The sequence below is a fragment of the Xiphophorus maculatus genome, chromosome 24 (genome assembly GCF_002775205.1).
Source record: "Xiphophorus maculatus strain JP 163 A chromosome 24, X_maculatus-5.0-male, whole genome shotgun sequence".
NCBI classification, from domain to species: Eukaryota; Metazoa; Chordata; class Actinopteri; order Cyprinodontiformes; family Poeciliidae; genus Xiphophorus; species Xiphophorus maculatus.
This window is the reverse complement of record NC_036466.1, coordinates 9,435,690-9,450,984: the sequence shown is the minus strand read 5'-3', so window position 1 is coordinate 9,450,984 and position 15,295 is coordinate 9,435,690. Positions and strand designations below refer to the sequence as shown.

Below are 15,295 nucleotides of genomic sequence, written 5' to 3'. Positions count from 1 at the left end.
GTTTCTCGCTTCCCCGCGCGGGACACCGCCCCCGGGCGTTCGCGTGCGGAATCTGGTTCTCTTCTACTCCAGCAGCCCCGCATCATCTCCTCCTGCGTGCGCGGTCATCCAGGGCGATGGGAGGTTATGACGTAATGCATCTCCCGCTGTTCTTAAGACGCGCGCGCGTGGATGAAGGCGACGTGTGTGCGTGACAGCCCACCGGACACCCTACTTTTGTTTCGTCCAATAACCCGGAACCGAGTCCTGCTTCTCACGCCGCCCCCGTTCAGCCTGCAGGTTCCCGGTATCGGCTGCCTCCACTGTCCGCTCCTCTGCTTTCCGCAGCTCCAGCCCCTCTGCAGCTCCGGTTTCCCCCCTACTGTTCACTTTCCTTCACTCACACACTCTCACTCCGCCCCCTGCTGGATGGAACAACTTTAACCCCATGCGCACATCTGTACATGGCGACTTTTTGCACTGAATGGGAACAGAATGTAACAACATATGGAGAACATTCGGCTCCAGGTTTGTTGCCATACTCCAGGTTATAATTGCTGTGCTCCTCGGTAATCCACACCCTAATCATCCATGACATACTTTGATGTTTCCTGCTGAGCAGCCAGGAATCAGAGGCTTTTGGATTTAGAGGGGAACTGAATGTGCTGAGAAGAAGAGTGGAAGGATTGAGAATGAGGACATGGTGAGGGGATGAAAAGAAATCAGAAATTTAGGTTTGGCATGGACAGAATCAGGGTAAAAAAGGAAGATAAACAGCATAAATCAAGGTTTTCCTTAAGGGAAAATAAAGGGCAGATGAGGGGAATTAAGTATATCGGGAAAAACCCGTAATAAAGGAAAACCAAAATGCCTGTTGGAGAGATTTACTCATGTTTCTTTAAAATCAGAATCTCGTTTTCATGCAATCCCTTGCACTTTTTCACCGTCCGCTGGAGATTAGCCCCTGTTGTCATGACAACCACAGCTGGAAGGCTGAAGGACATGGGAGAAGGAGTACAGCTGTTAGCTCGCTTAGATTGGGATTTTCTGCCCCTGACATTTAGACTAAAGCATAACTGGGATGTTTCATTTGATTTTATGCGAGTTTATACATTTTCACGCCTGATTTTTTAACCATTTTTCTTTATCCTCTATAAAAAAAAAAACGTGTAAAGAAAAGACAGGCTTGTTGCAGCTGCAAGCCCACCCTCCACTACGCAATATTTCTGCAAATGAATTAGTAAAATCGCCAGAGGGCTTGAGATCCAGCATTGTGATTATTTAGTTCTGCAGCAGCTAAATCAGTTAACCTCACATTGCAAGATAGAGCCTCCAATTAAGAACCGCTTTCCATCTTTAGGACTTGCCATATAAGCAGAGTAATGTCTACTGAAGTTTACTGACAAGTGAAAAGGCAGGAGCTGCACATGTGAGAGCTGAGCAGCTACAGATGCACTAATGAGCTTTGCTGGAAAGGCAGGACGCATAGTAAGAGCGAACTGGGTTGTTATGGATGTAGCTAAGGCTCACTCTGTTGAAGCTAATGCAAGCGCAGTAGGGCTGACGGCAGGGGAGAACGCTGGCAGCTTTCAGCCTGTAAAAAATGACTCTAAAAGCAGTGGGGGAAAAATCTGATCCAGTTAACAATGAAAATATAATGCAATCAAACCACTAAATAACACCAGGTACAGATGAGATGCAGATCCAGATTGTTCTTTGTGTATTTTAGTTATAAAGTCACTGCAAAGATGTGAAGTTTCTCGTACTTGTGCTAAAAATAATAAACAAATCAGTGAAGGGGATAATTAGGATTGTGAGTTTATGAACATTTAGAATATCCCTTAATACCTAAAAACTGATCGTTTTTCCTCAGTGGACAGAATGGATTTATTGTTGGGATGATTTTTTTTACATTTTTGGCGTTTTTGTTAAGATAATTCAGAAGAGATCTTTCCAGTTTGCATGAATTGCTAAGGTCACTTTTATTTAGTGACACAGATTATCCAAGAGGCAGCAAGAGGAGAGAGCCTTACTTGTTGATGGACGGCTTCCCCCCCCCCCCCCTTTTTAAAAAAAAAACAGTTATATGGATTTTAAATTAATCTTCTTTAGACATAGAAAGGACAAACTGCATTGTAAGAAAGTGAATTGTGTTTGCCGGTGGAGGCGCAAGGAGAAACACCCCTCTGCTGGAGCAGCTGTGTCTTTATTATGCATCAGTTCAGACATTGTTCTCTGCTGCTGCTGCATGATTTAGGGGGAACGCCGTGTTCAGTTTCTGAGGAAGGAGGCGAGGCAGGCAGAACGTAGGGATGCAGAAGAAGAAGAAGAAAGCGAGCGAGGTCTGGTTTAAGTTGTCGCTGTGATTCAGCTACAACAAATAATTAAAATTCAGAATGTGAAGGTTCAGAATGTGGACTGCAAACCTAAAAATGTTAGAGGTTCAACTCTGCAATGAAATAGTTCAGATGAAAGCATATTTATGTGTTAGGATGGTCCAGTCAAAGTAAAGTCAATTGAAAAATGTATGTCTAGGGTCAGACAGAACTTGAGCTCTTTTGCAACAAACATGCTGTTAATTTGGTTGTTTGGCTTAATAAGTAAGAACAGCAAACAAATTTGAGCAGAAATTTAAGAAGTGAACAAGTTAGAATCTAAAGACGTTAAATATTGATCAACAGAACCTGGAAAGCAACTTAAATCTAAATTTAAAACGCCATGCAGGATGAAAGCAAATGTAATCACAAAATGGAAAATAAGAAAAAGTCTCAACTGTCAGGATCTGTGTTTTCTGTGTTCATTTAGAGTTTTTTGTGTCCTTGAGTCTCTTCGTTGTCCTGTCCTCCCCTTGATTGTTCCCAGGTGTGTCTCGTCTCTGTGATTACCCTCCTGTGTATTTAACTCCACCTGTGTTCCTTGTTCCTCGTCGGGTCCTCGTCAATGTTCGTCAATGTTAGCTTCAGTGTCGTCAGTGTGTCCTTGTTCCTGCTGTTCGTAGTTTTGCCTGGTTTTCTTTATTAAAAAATCATCATTTTCTTCTTACCTGGGTCCGCTGCGTCTGCCTCACCACCTCTACACCCCGCTTCATGACAGTAGGACCCGACCAGACTGAACGGTGAGGCTCGCTTCATGATGGACCCAGCAGCATTAAGGAGGTTCCCTCCAAAAGGGCAGAGCGGATCGAGGCGGAGATCCGGCAGGGAGGAGAGGACACTGGCTGAAGCTCTCTCTGACCTGCAGCGGGAGCTTTTCCGGGGAACGAGGCTGGTGTTGGCACCCCCCGGATTCGGCCCCCGTCGATACCTCCATCCGGAAGGTCAGCGACGTGAGCCGCCGGTGGAGCCGGCCCCTCGTCGCTTTCCGGAGCCGCCACCTCCACGGTCAGCCCGGAGACAGCGACGTGAGCCGCCGGCAGACCCGGCCCCTCGTCGCCTTCCGGAGTTGTCACCTCAGCTGTCTGCCCGGAGACAGCGACGTGAGCCGCCGGTGAACCCGGCCCCTCGTCGCCTTCCGGATCCGTCACCTCCGCTGTCAGCCCGGAGACGGCGACGTGAGCCGCCGGCAGACCCGGCCCCTCGTCGCTTTCCGGAGCCGCCACCTCCACGGTCAGCCCGGAGACAGCGACGTGAGCCGCCGGTGGACCCGGCCCCTCGTCGCCTTCCGGAGCTGTCACCCCCGCGGCCGGTTCCAAGGCTTCGCTGCGGCTCGCCCCCGCGGCCGGTTCCAAGGCTTCGCTGCGGCTCGCCCCCGCGGCCGGTTCCAAGGCTTCGCTGCGGCTCCCCCCCGCGGCCGGTTCCAAGGCTTCGCTGCGGCTCGCCTCCGCGGCCGGTTCCAAGGCTTCGCTGCGGCTCGCCTCCGCGGCCGGTTCCAAGGCTTCGCTGCGGCTCGCCTCCGCGGCCGGTTCCAAGGCTTCGCTGCGGCTCGCCTCCGCGGCCGGTTCCAAGGCTTCGCTGCGGCTCGCCTCCGCGGCCGGTTCCAAGGCTTCGCTCTGGCGCACCCGAGGCCGAGTCAGCCGGCGTTCCAGCCGGCGCACCCGAGGCCGAGTCAGCCGGCGTTCCAGCCGGCGCACCCGAGGCCGAGTCAGCCGGCGTTCCAGCCGGCGCACCCGAGGCCGAGTCAGCCGGCGTTCCAGCCGGCGCACCCGAGGCCGAATCAGCCGGCGTTCCAGCCGGCGCACCCGAGGCCGAATCAGCCGGCGTTCCAGCCGGCGCACCCGAGGCCGAATCAGCCGGCGTTCCAGCCGGCGTTCCTTCCGAGACTCCCAGTGTTCCTTCCGAGACTCCCAGTGTTCCTTCCGAGACCCAGACCCCCAGCGCTCCGACTCAGACTCCCTGTGTTCCTCCAGAGACTCCCTGTGTTCCTACCGAGACCCAGACCCTCTACGTTCCTTCCGAGACCCCGACTCCCGAGACCCTCTACGTTCCCTCCGAGACCCCGACTCCCGAGACCCTCTGCGTTCCTCCTGAGACCCTGACCTCCTGCGTTCCTCCTGAGACCCTGACCTCCTGCGTTCCTCCTGAGACCCTGACCTCCTGCGTTCCACCCGAGACCCTGACCTCCTGCGTTCCACCCGAGACCGAGACTCCCTGCGTTCCACCCGAGACCGAGACTCCCTGCGTTCCACCCGAGACCGAGACTCCCTGCGTTCCACCCGAGACCGAGACTCCCTGCGTTCCACCCGAGACCGAGACTCCCTGCGTTCCGACCGAGACCCCCTGTGCTCCACCAGAGACCCTGCCTCGGGGGGCTCGTCGTCGCCGTCTGTGGGCGGCCCCCGGGACTCATCGCCACCTCCAGCGCCGCGGACGGCCGCCGGACCGCCTCCGTGGTTCCCGCCTCCAGCGCCGCGGACGGCCGCCGGACCGCCTCCGTGGTTCCCGCCTCCAGCGCCGCGGACGGCCGCCGGACCGCCTCCGTGGTTCCCGCCTCCAGCGCCGCGGACGGGCCGCCGGACCGCCTCCGTGGTTCCCGCCTCCAGCGCCGCGGACGGGCCGCCGGACCGCCTCCGTGGTTCCCGCCGCCGCGGACGACCGCCGGACCACCTCCGTGGTTCCTGCCTCCTTTGCCTCCGCCCACCCTGTGGGTAGTTTTTTGTTTGTTTTTGGACTCTTGGCCCCTCTTGTGTTTCCGCCCACGATGGTGGGTTGTTTTTTGTTTTTCTGGACTCTGGCCCCCCGTCCAGCGCCCCTCCGCCCACCCTTGTTGTGTTTTTGTTTTTTCTGGACTCTGGCCCCCCATCCGGCGCCCCTCCGCCCACCCTTGTTGTGGTTTTTTTTTTTGGGCGTCTGGTAGCCGCCCTTGAGGGGGGGGTACTGTCAGGATCTGTGTTTTCTGTGTTCATTTAGAGTTTTTTGTGTCCTTGAGTCTCTTCGTTGTCCTGTCCTCCCCTTGATTGTTCCCAGGTGTGTCTCGTCTCTGTGATTACCCTCCTGTGTATTTAACTCCACCTGTGTTCCTTGTTCCTCGTCGGGTCCTCGTCAATGTTCGTCAATGTTAGCTTCAGTGTCGTCAGTGTGTCCTTGTTCCTGCTGTTCGTAGTTTTGCCTGGTTTTCTTTATTAAAAAATCATCATTTTCTTCTTACCTGGGTCCGCTGCGTCTGCCTCACCACCTCTACACCCCGCTTCATGACATCAACAATCATAAACAGAATGGGCAAATATTTGTGTCTAGATGTGAATCAATTACAAAAGTAAAATTTTTCAAGATGTCATTATTCCAACAGAGTAATATTGAAATTGTAATATTGAATTCTATGGTTAAAAAAGTTTTGAAAATGTTCTTTTTTGTGTTTACGCTAGTAGAATGAATTATTCCTAAATTTCAGGTTAGATTTTACAAGTTCAAAATTTTTAATTTTGAACTGAAAACATGAATTTGGTCAAGGGCTCTTATGAAACATCCAGTAAATCTAAAGCTTTGATAAATAAGATTAGAAAGCTTAATTAGAAATGACAGAAATGACGTTCAGTTTTTATCCATGAGTGCTGATGACCTCAGCTTAATGCCACCCTGGGTCAAGAGCCAAAATTCTGGGAACAATCTACTTGGATCTGGTTAAACTGCAAACATTTTAATGCACTTAGTTTTAGATCATGTTCTTAAAGTTGTTTTAAAATTCAAAATTCATGAATCCTTTTCAAAAAATGACCTTTTCCTACTACCTAAATACCACAATAAAGAGTAATTTACAGATTTAAAACCGTCTTTAAGTTCACCGTTGTTGTTGCAAAGAACATACAATAACGGTGAAAAAGTCCTGACTGGTTTATCACACAACCCACATGCACAGCTCTTCTGTCGGCTTGACTCAGAAAGGTTAACACCAAAGAGTTCTTCAGATGTCAGATATCATTAATAATCAGCGTCGGCTAGTAATGAGTAATAACGCCAAAGCATCTCCATGGAGCCAAAGGCCTCCTGAGGAGTCGTGTTTGATGAAAACGATGGCACATGTTGTGGAGCGTGAAGCAAAAATAAATAAATAAAATTGTTGGTCTTTTCTTTCTGGTTGGAACAAGAAATGGGAAAAAAACCCACAAACGTCGTTGTCAGCGATTAGCCGGCAGCTCTGAGAGACGGTGGTGGGAGTTTGGGGGAGTGATGAAATGTATCAGACTCCACAATCTGCTGTGGTGTAAATATTTTCTCTCTGTCTGGGAATCGGTTGGATCTGCGCTGCTCCTGCAGTCAAGAAATGTTTTTTATTTTTTTATTTGTACATGCACAGCCTCGTCCAGACGCCCCTGTAGACAATATGTGGAAAGATTCAAAATAAATTCAGCTTTTGTTGCAAAACGTATGAACGTTAGAGATTTTATTTTTACCTTCCCCTTCCTCCTCACTGTGTAATAAACCTCATTCAAACCTGGTTTTAACTTTTTAGATCTGGCATGGTTTATCTTTTTGTACTCTGTAGTTGTGGAAAAACCCGAATCACATAAACTGGATTTCATGAAAAGAAAACTTACAATTAATCCCCAAATCATTCTTACACCTAGCATATTTAAGATGACAGTATTATCTTTTTTTTCTGACTGGAAGCGATAATAAAAAAGTTTTTAAGTGACTCAGCCAAAGTCCTGACTTGATTCTTCACTCTAAATACATAAAGAGTGATTTCCCCCCTAAATTTTCAGTGCTTTAATTTAGTTTTCACTACTTTTAACTCGAACTGCAGACTCTCTAAGTCCTCCTGTTAATGTGTGTGTGTTACTTTACCTCCTGTGTCTCAAAGGTCCATTAGTGAACCTTGTTCCCTCACACAGAAGTGACTTTCACTTGAAGCTCTGCCTCTAAACAAACTGAAACTGACAGTTTTTGTGATTTTAGCAGAAAAAGGACAGACATGGCTGCTGTGGCAAAACCAGGCAGAATGAATGCTTTTTCTACAACTCACGATTGGGAAGTAAGTTCAAAATATTGAGTTAGTGTCTAAAGTCTCACACCGTGTTCTGACAGGAATGTAGAGGAAAAGGAAATAGTGAGTGTTTGGTTGGGTAAAAGAGGAAGTTTGTTAGCTTCAGGATTTTATAGCTACGTTGCAAAGACAAATTTATCCAATGTTGGCTTTTGCCTGTTGTAAAAAGCGGATTTTAGCGTTTTTTAAAAAAAATAGCAAATATACAAGATTTGGAAAGTATTGTGAGCTGCAGCTTCTCAAAGTGAAAGAAAGAGGCAAAATTGAAAGTGAAAGTAAAAAAATTCAGAAGAAAACAGTTCTATTCAGATGGTTTAGAGCACATGTGTCAAACTCAAGGTCCGCGGGCCACATGTGGCCCGCTACGTCATTTTATGTGGCCCTCTCACTCCCCACCACCGTTTTACAGCCCCATTGATTGACTTAAAATAGGTTTTGAGAACGAATTGACTACAAACTACATCTCCCATAATGCCTTCCGATTCTTACCAGCCAACATTACCGCTTCTCGCCACTAGAGTGCAGCAGAGTCACCTCAAGCTGATTATTAATTTTCCCAGCGAATAAAACTGAAGCATCGACAAGCTAACAAGCTAAAGAGCGAAGTTTAGCCGAGCAGTTTAAAAATATTGTAATTTTTAAACTGAGCAGTAATTTTACATCCATGCAAACTCAAATGTAATATTTAAAACTTGAATACATAAAATCAGTTATTTAACAATATGAGGTGTTGTTTATTTTATTTTTAACATTGTATTTTCATACATTTATGCTAGGGTTGCCCAAGTCTAGTTTTCCAGACCTATCACTCTGCAACTTTAGATGCGCTCTTTCTCTAACACACCTGGATCATTGACTCATATAGGCCTCTACAGAACTGAGTTGCTGCTAATGAGGGAAGTCAACTTTTTGTCTCGGGTATGTTTTAGCAGGGACGCATCTAAAAGTTGCAGTCTGGAGGACTGCACTTGGGCATTCCTGATTTATACCGTCAATGTGGCCCGTTGAGGGTGGCCAATATGCTGAAGTGGCCCTTGGGGAAATTGAGTTTGACACCCCTGGTTTAGAGGAGTCATTTTATTTTAAAGTAGCTGAAAAGCTGAAAATTAGCAAAAATAATATAAAGAAACTCTCCATGAAACAAAGCCTTTGTTGTAGCTTTTTTAGGACCTTATTAATCTGAACAAGCCTTAAAGCGTAATTTCTGTTTCAGTCTGCAGATTATGAGCCGACCCTTCCTGTGACAGAGAAGTCCAACCCGCTAACGCGCGACATAGACAGAGCTTCAGCCTCCAGCATCGTGAAGATGCTGCAGGCCTGCGACGCCCAGATGTTTCAGGAAAAGTCCCAAACAGAATATCAGGTACAGGAACTCAACTGGTTGGTGGAAAAATAATGAAAGTAATGAAACTGAATTTTCTCCCCAGAGACTTTTGAGCGAGGAAATTGTGAAAACCTTAATGGAGGTGGCCGAGAGGGTGCGGCTCATTCTTAAGGTATCCGGTTTGGGGGAATGTGAGCTCGCTAACTCGCTAACAAGGCTAAGATTCCAGACTTTTAGTGTTTTTTTTTAATGTTTAACAGGATCCTCAGGACAGCCTCGTCGTTCTGAGTGGTTGTGGCACTTCTGGCCGACTTGCATTCTTCATGGCGGTAAAAGATTTCATCATCTGAAAAACAAGGAGCCATCTCAGATTTTTTTTAAAGTCGTGTTTGTGTCGTTAGTCAGGATTTAACAGAGAGCTGCAGCGGCTGAACTACGCCCCCATTTGTTCGTACGTCATTGCAGGAGGAGACAGGTGAGATTCAGTTTTCCTGATTTTCAGAGGTCTTAAACTGGAGCTGTCCAAACTGTGGCTTGAGGGCCATTTGCGGCCCTTGGAACAAATTTGGGCGGCCCTTGATCACAGTTCAAGAATAGTCTAAATCTGATTTGTGAGTGCAGGCAGTTGATGCAGATACACACTTAAAAAGATTGTTGTTTTTAAATGGCCTTTCACAAAAAAGACAAACAGTTATTATCTTAAAATGGAACATAGTATTCAAACTGGTTTTTACTTTTCATTGAATTGAATTAAATTGAATTTCTTAGTAATAAGGACCAAAACCAACCAGTGACTTTTACTAAAATTCAGTACCGTAAAATAAAGCCCAGAAAATTATTCTTTCTAATTTTTTAAAACTCTATTCTCCATTTTCCTTAGAGCTCTGTTTTCCTCTCAAGAGGCTCCAGAGGATGACCCCACATTGGGCGCGCTCCGTCTGAAAAAGGTCAGCACCATCCCGTGTTTACGTGCGTGTCAGGCGTCCAAACGCATCATTTCCTCTGGTTCTCTTCAGGTTTCTGAGGGAAAGAAAAGAGTCTTGTTCATCGGCGTCTCCTGTGGATTATCTGTAAGTTAGATTTGCATGTCAGCAGGTTCGTTAACTGGAATAAATTGTTTGTAATTGTTGGTTATTTCCCTGCAGGCTCCATTTGTGGCCGGTCAGTTGGATTTCTGCCTCCGGCATCCTGATGTTTACACACCTGTACTGGTTGGATTTAATCCTGCACATCAGGCCAGGTGAGAATCCGTATCAATCTAAATGTATAAATACATCCACAGATTTACGTTTAACTTGACATGAATGTGTTTCACTGTGTAGGAATGAGCCCCTACCTGGCTGCACGCTAACGTTTCGCAGTGTGGTGACCAGGATGGAAGAGCTAGCCAAAACTCAAAAGGCTTTCCTCATCAACCCGGCACTCGGGGTACTCTTCATCCCATTCTCCCACTAGCTGCTCAGGTTGCATTTGTGTCAAGACTCCAAACTGTCCCAGCAGTGACTCAGATTTCTGTGTGTGAACGCTTGTGTCCGCTCAGCCGGAAGCCATCAGCGGCTCCTCCAGGATGAAGGGAGGCAGCGCCACCAAGATCCTCCTGGAGGTCGTCTTTTCTGCCAGCTTCTCAAGAACGCCCGTCACATTCAAGTACGCACAATGGGGATATGGAGGAGCGGTCCAAAAGATTTTATGTGCAGCTGCTCGAGTGGGAGCTGCTATTTTAGTTTTCTGTAGCTAAAACTGAAGATTTTGTTTTTTGTGTACTTCCAGTGGCGTGTACAGACATTTTGAGAGACGGGGGCTCAAGTAGGGGAAAAGGGCACCATTATGTTCCTAGTTTAAATATGCAAATACCTATTTCAAATCAATAACCAGTTGCTGCCTTAGCCGTACACACAATTATACAATTATGTTTGAAACATGTTATTTCAATTTCATCACCTAGTGTACATGTGTCAAACTCAAGGCCCGTGGGCGAAATCCGGCCCACAGTAGCTTTTTATGTGGCCCTCTAGAATCCAGACTGAGTGAGCTTAAATGTTATGTTATCAATTAAATTAATGCAGTTTTTATCTGTTTACTGCCAAATTATATCAATAAGTCCACAATAATTGAGAATTATCGTGTAAATTTACGCAAAATTAACAAATCCCTGCACTTTTTCGCGCTAATAATTGGGTGTTTATTGCAGTTTTTTCTCAAAAATTGCCCAAAACTTTCTTACTTGTAATAAACAGCTGCCTCAGCCTTAATTGATGTCAGATTATAGTCCATGATCTACACAGCGAGTAATAAAATGTCACATTTACCGTCGTAAATAAGCGCAAATATTTCCAAATTAGTACCACAAACACTTTGATTTTTACTGCAAAAAAACACAAAAAGAATCATGGATTCTTGGAAGGACTGAAATTATGTTAAATTTTTAGAATTCATTGATATTTTAATAGTTTGTGAACAAGTTTTATCAATACATTCTGGCACAACCGACCCTTTAAGAGCCTTAAGGATCTTGATTTGGCCAAAAAATGAAAATGAGTTTGACACCGCTGACCTTGCTGATCGGACTTGTTTTGGCCTTTGACTGGATTTTAGATAAAATGCTTAACAAACCAAATTCTTTTAGACCTGCTGCCCCTAAAGCCATGTCGACCTGGATGGTGAGCCATATCCGAAACCAGTCCTGCTATCAGTTGGTATTCATTGCTTCAGCCACAGCAATAAAAACAATCTTTCATGTTTTTCTTTTAAAACACTGAAGGAGTCAAGTAAACATCCATTTAATGGCTGTAGTTTTTCTGTCCCCAGTTGCCCTCATGTGACTTCATGGTGCCTTGAGTCGTCTCTTTTCTCGGCACTCAGAGGAGCAGCCCGCCGCTCTCTAAGTGCTTCTTTGTGTTTGGAGGCAACAGCTTACAGTCGTCTCCATTAAGCCGTCCACCTGAGAAACGAGGACAAGTTTTACACATTAGTCAAATCGTTGCCTCGGCTCTCTTTTAAGTCTCTGCCGACACACTTTATGCGACAGAAACAAATAAAATAGCAGGAAGTGATTTAGTTTTTCTAGGCAGTAGTTTTGGTCAAAGAAGAGCTTTATGTTTGGTAAGGTGCTGCTGACCTCTACAGGTCACTTTGTGCAATTAAAATGGAATAAAAGTCCAAGGTGTGTGGATATAGGGAATGTAAAATGCATACTGGTATTTTGTCACTCCGTTTTTTTCCCCACAGTGGGATTCTGCAGCATATGAGATCTTATAAAAAAGCTCTAGACTTTACATACTCGCATTCAGAGGAGATAGCTGTGCTGACGGAGGCTGCTGGACGCAGGTATGGATATTAAATCAATCTAACTTGTGGTAATAATCACAACAAAAATGGCTGCTCTTGCTCACTGTGTGAGTTGTGTGTTTCAGTCTGCAGTGTGGGAGGCAGGTGTGTTACCTGGGCTGGGGCTCCCTGGGTTTGCTGGGCCTTATCGACGCCAGTGAATGTAAGCCCACATTCGGAGCAGGTGAGACAACTCAGAGAAATATTTTAAAAAATATTTGACATGTTGTAAATGTGTCCATTTGTGTGTCTGTTAGACTACGAAGATATTCGGGGTTTTGTCAGCGGAGGCTACAAAGAACTCGGCAACAATGAGGGCGATTTGACTTTGATGGTATGTGGAGGCTGCTGGTCGATTATCTTCAGCTTGAGCAAAACAAAAGCCAATAAAACCAAGTAATTAGCAATTATTACATCAAACAGTTTTGGTTTTAACAATGCAGCGCCTTCATAATAAGGAGATTTAACGTAACTTTAAAGCAGAAATAATTGACTGACTGAAATTTAAGCTACATTTTCTCACACTATAATTTACTTACTTGTGCTGTAATGAGAGATGCATGTGTTTAGAGCTGAATCTGAAATTATTGGGTGTTTTCAATTATTGATTCTCTATTGAGCTTTGACTGGTCCGTACCAGAACATTGAGATACTTAAAGAAAACTAGTTTATTTTGGCTCTGGCTGTACGTTTAAGGTGATTGTTCTACTAAAAGTGAACTCTGTTTCATTACGGGGACGGTGTAAAAAAAGTCAAAGCATTCTGAGCATCTCTTTCCTCAGGGCCCTGAGTTCAGCATCTCTCATGATGACTTTCTGGATCGCGTCCTGCCCCGTCTCACGGACGACGACACCGTTCTGCTTCTCTACTCTGACTCTGGTGAGACGAGCGCACCCTCACGTTTGGATCGTCTCCAAACTGAGTCAGCGTGAGTCTTGACAGCCTCTCCTCACAGACGATGTCGACGAGGTGGCAAAGCTGGCACACAGAGTGAGAGAAAAGACACCGAACATTCATGCTGCTTATCACCAGACTGATGGAGGCACCGCTGCACAACAAGTACTTGTTTATTTTTAAGTCTACTGTGACGTGCAAAAGTGTTATTTTTTTTTAAATGGGAATCTATATAAAGTCTATAACCTATATTCCTATTTTTATCATAGGATGACATAAATAAACTGTGTTCATCCACCATTAACTTCACATGGTCCCAAGAAACACCCAAGCGATTGCAACACATGGTACGTCTCCTTATCTACGGCCTCCTTTACAGGGAACATTTGGTAGTTAAATGAGGAAACTCCCTCAGATTAATTTGTGATTGAGAAACCGGATGAGTTGTTTCCTCTTCTCGGCAGCGGGAGCTGTCCACTAAGCTGCTTTTGAACGCAGTGAGCACCGGAGCTCACATCTTAAAGGGAAAAGTGTTTAAGAACTACATGGTCGACCTGCAAGTCACCAACAGCAAGCTCTACCGCAGAGCCGCACGTTTACTGCAGGTCAGGATCGCCATGGTTGATTCTTTAAGGTTTTATTTTATTTTATTGTCTGAGTCTGCTCTGACAATAAAATCAAATCAACTAAAACTGTTTGATTTTAGGAGCTGTCCAGTCATTCGGAGTCACAGAGCGAGGAAGCCCTGCTGAAGGCCATTTATCAAGTGGACAAGCTCAGTGAAGACATAATGACCTGCAGCTTGGATACACACACACACACTGCCGGAAAGGCTAAGAAGGTACAGCAGTGGTTGAGATCCAAATGTAAGCAGTCAGATGTAGAAATGAATCAACGTCTGTGTGTGTCTGTTGTTCAGGTCGTCCCATTGGCTTTAGTCTGCCTGCTGACTGGCTGCTCTATAAAGGAGGCGGAGACTCGTTTGGAGCACCAGCCAATCGTCAGAGAGGCAGTGGAGGCGTGTTTGAAGTCATCATAAGGTCACAATGATCATACAACGATGAACTCTGCGGCTAAATGACACCCAAAGGTTCAAAAATCATTAAAACTGAGTCACTAACAATGCATTTCTGCATTTAAGCACTAAAGAAACCTGATTACAAACTGATATTTGAACACTATACACACAGCCAAACATGGTGGAGGTGGCGTCATGCTTTGGGGTTAAAGGATTTTGTCAAGGAGGGTGAAGTTATGAACCTAACATCTTTCAGGTGTCTGATAGAAATCTGAAGGATTAGGCAAAAGTCTAGAAAAAATGTCTCTGTGAATGAAAAATTTATATTTTCCAAAAAGATTTTAAAAAATCCATCTTGCACAAAGTACTTTTTAAAAGTATGACGTCTCAAATCTCAAAGTTAACACCTTGGTGATGTTTCACTGCTGATCTTTCATAACTGCATGTTGAGGCTCTGTTGCGTGATGTAAGTCAACCCAATCCTGTGACCTTTTGTGAATCGACAGACACAGTCACAGGTACTGGATTAGTGTGACGTGTGTGGGCATGTGTGTGTGTGTGTGTGTGTGTATCTCGAAATGTTTGAGCAGCTTTGGAAGCACAGAGAGCACAGTGTCAAACACTACAGGAAGGAACAGAGAAAAAAGCAACTCAGGTGTTGATCAGAAAGCTCTGCCACATGACATTTTAGCAGTGAAAAATATTCATCACTCAGGATTATGCGGAAATCCTGACGGCTGAACTTGTGATTTAGTGCGAAATCCTTAAAATCCACGGCTTAGCATACCGAAAATACTGGGATTTTCCAAATCTTCCCTTTTTTTCATCATACCTGATTAGCTTAAATGTACAAAAATGCTAAAGCTAATAGGGTGCAGAAACAATAACATGACCAAATAAGATCAAGCATTAGTGTCATACATGCAATCTATGACAATTAAAAGACAGAATTTTAGGTGAATATTTTTCCTCTCTCTAAAAAAAAAGTAAGAGTTCTCTAAAATATTAGCACAAGCACTAAAATACAAGAGCTGCACCGGTAGATGATGATAATGTTGACATTTGTGATGCACTTATTGTACAGGTATGTTGGCAATCAGCTGTGGCGAATTTAAATGAATAAAAATAAAGATTTATCACATTTAACTAATGATTTTACTGGGGGTCAATTGCTGTCACATGGTTAGCTATTTTTTCTTAATAAATTCAATAATCTCTTGAAAACTGCCTTGTGTGTTTATCCTGGTCGTCTCTGACATTCAAATTTGTTTGATCTTTGACGTAAAATGCAAAACAAATCTGTTCATTGCAGCGTGAATATCCAACAGAAATAC

General features: G+C 45.2%; 1 protein-coding gene across 4 annotated transcripts; it reads left to right on the top strand.

Annotated features, from left to right (window-relative positions):
- The first annotated feature begins 418 nt into the window (after positions 1–418).
- gckr (glucokinase regulator) lies at positions 419–15,287 on the top strand. Of its 4 annotated transcripts, none has more exons than XM_023329805.1 (20): positions 428–507; positions 7,311–7,386; positions 8,612–8,761; positions 8,826–8,894; positions 8,983–9,051; positions 9,124–9,197; positions 9,603–9,669; positions 9,739–9,792; positions 9,868–9,962; positions 10,045–10,150; positions 10,263–10,369; positions 11,951–12,049; positions 12,136–12,233; positions 12,307–12,383; positions 12,832–12,928; positions 13,005–13,108; positions 13,213–13,290; positions 13,408–13,548; positions 13,650–13,784; positions 13,863–15,287. In XM_023329805.1, exons 1-20 carry the CDS (start codon positions 464–466, stop codon positions 13,980–13,982), a joined length of 1,860 nt encoding a protein of 619 aa, XP_023185573.1. In that variant the 5' UTR covers positions 428–463; the 3' UTR covers positions 13,983–15,287. The 4 variants fall into 4 exon arrangements, with proteins under 4 accessions (XP_023185574.1, XP_023185573.1, XP_005810256.3 ...); XM_005810199.3 differs by having other exon boundaries at positions 452–507; positions 7,314–7,386; XM_023329806.1 differs by lacking the exon at positions 7,311–7,386 and having other exon boundaries at positions 419–507.
- Positions 15,288–15,295: the final 8 nt, after the last annotated feature.

Bases quoted from the DNA above. Each gene is read 5' to 3' on its own strand.
- gckr (XM_023329805.1), top strand. From the start codon at position 464: ATGGGAACAGAATGTAACAACATATGGAGAACATTCGGCTCCAG. The intron at 7,387-8,611 runs GTAAGTTCAAAA...TTTCTGTTTCAG, and splicing joins CTACAACTCACGATTGGGAA to TCTGCAGATTATGAGCCGAC. The intron at 12,384-12,831 runs GTATGTGGAGGC...CTCTTTCCTCAG, and splicing joins AGGGCGATTTGACTTTGATG to GGCCCTGAGTTCAGCATCTC.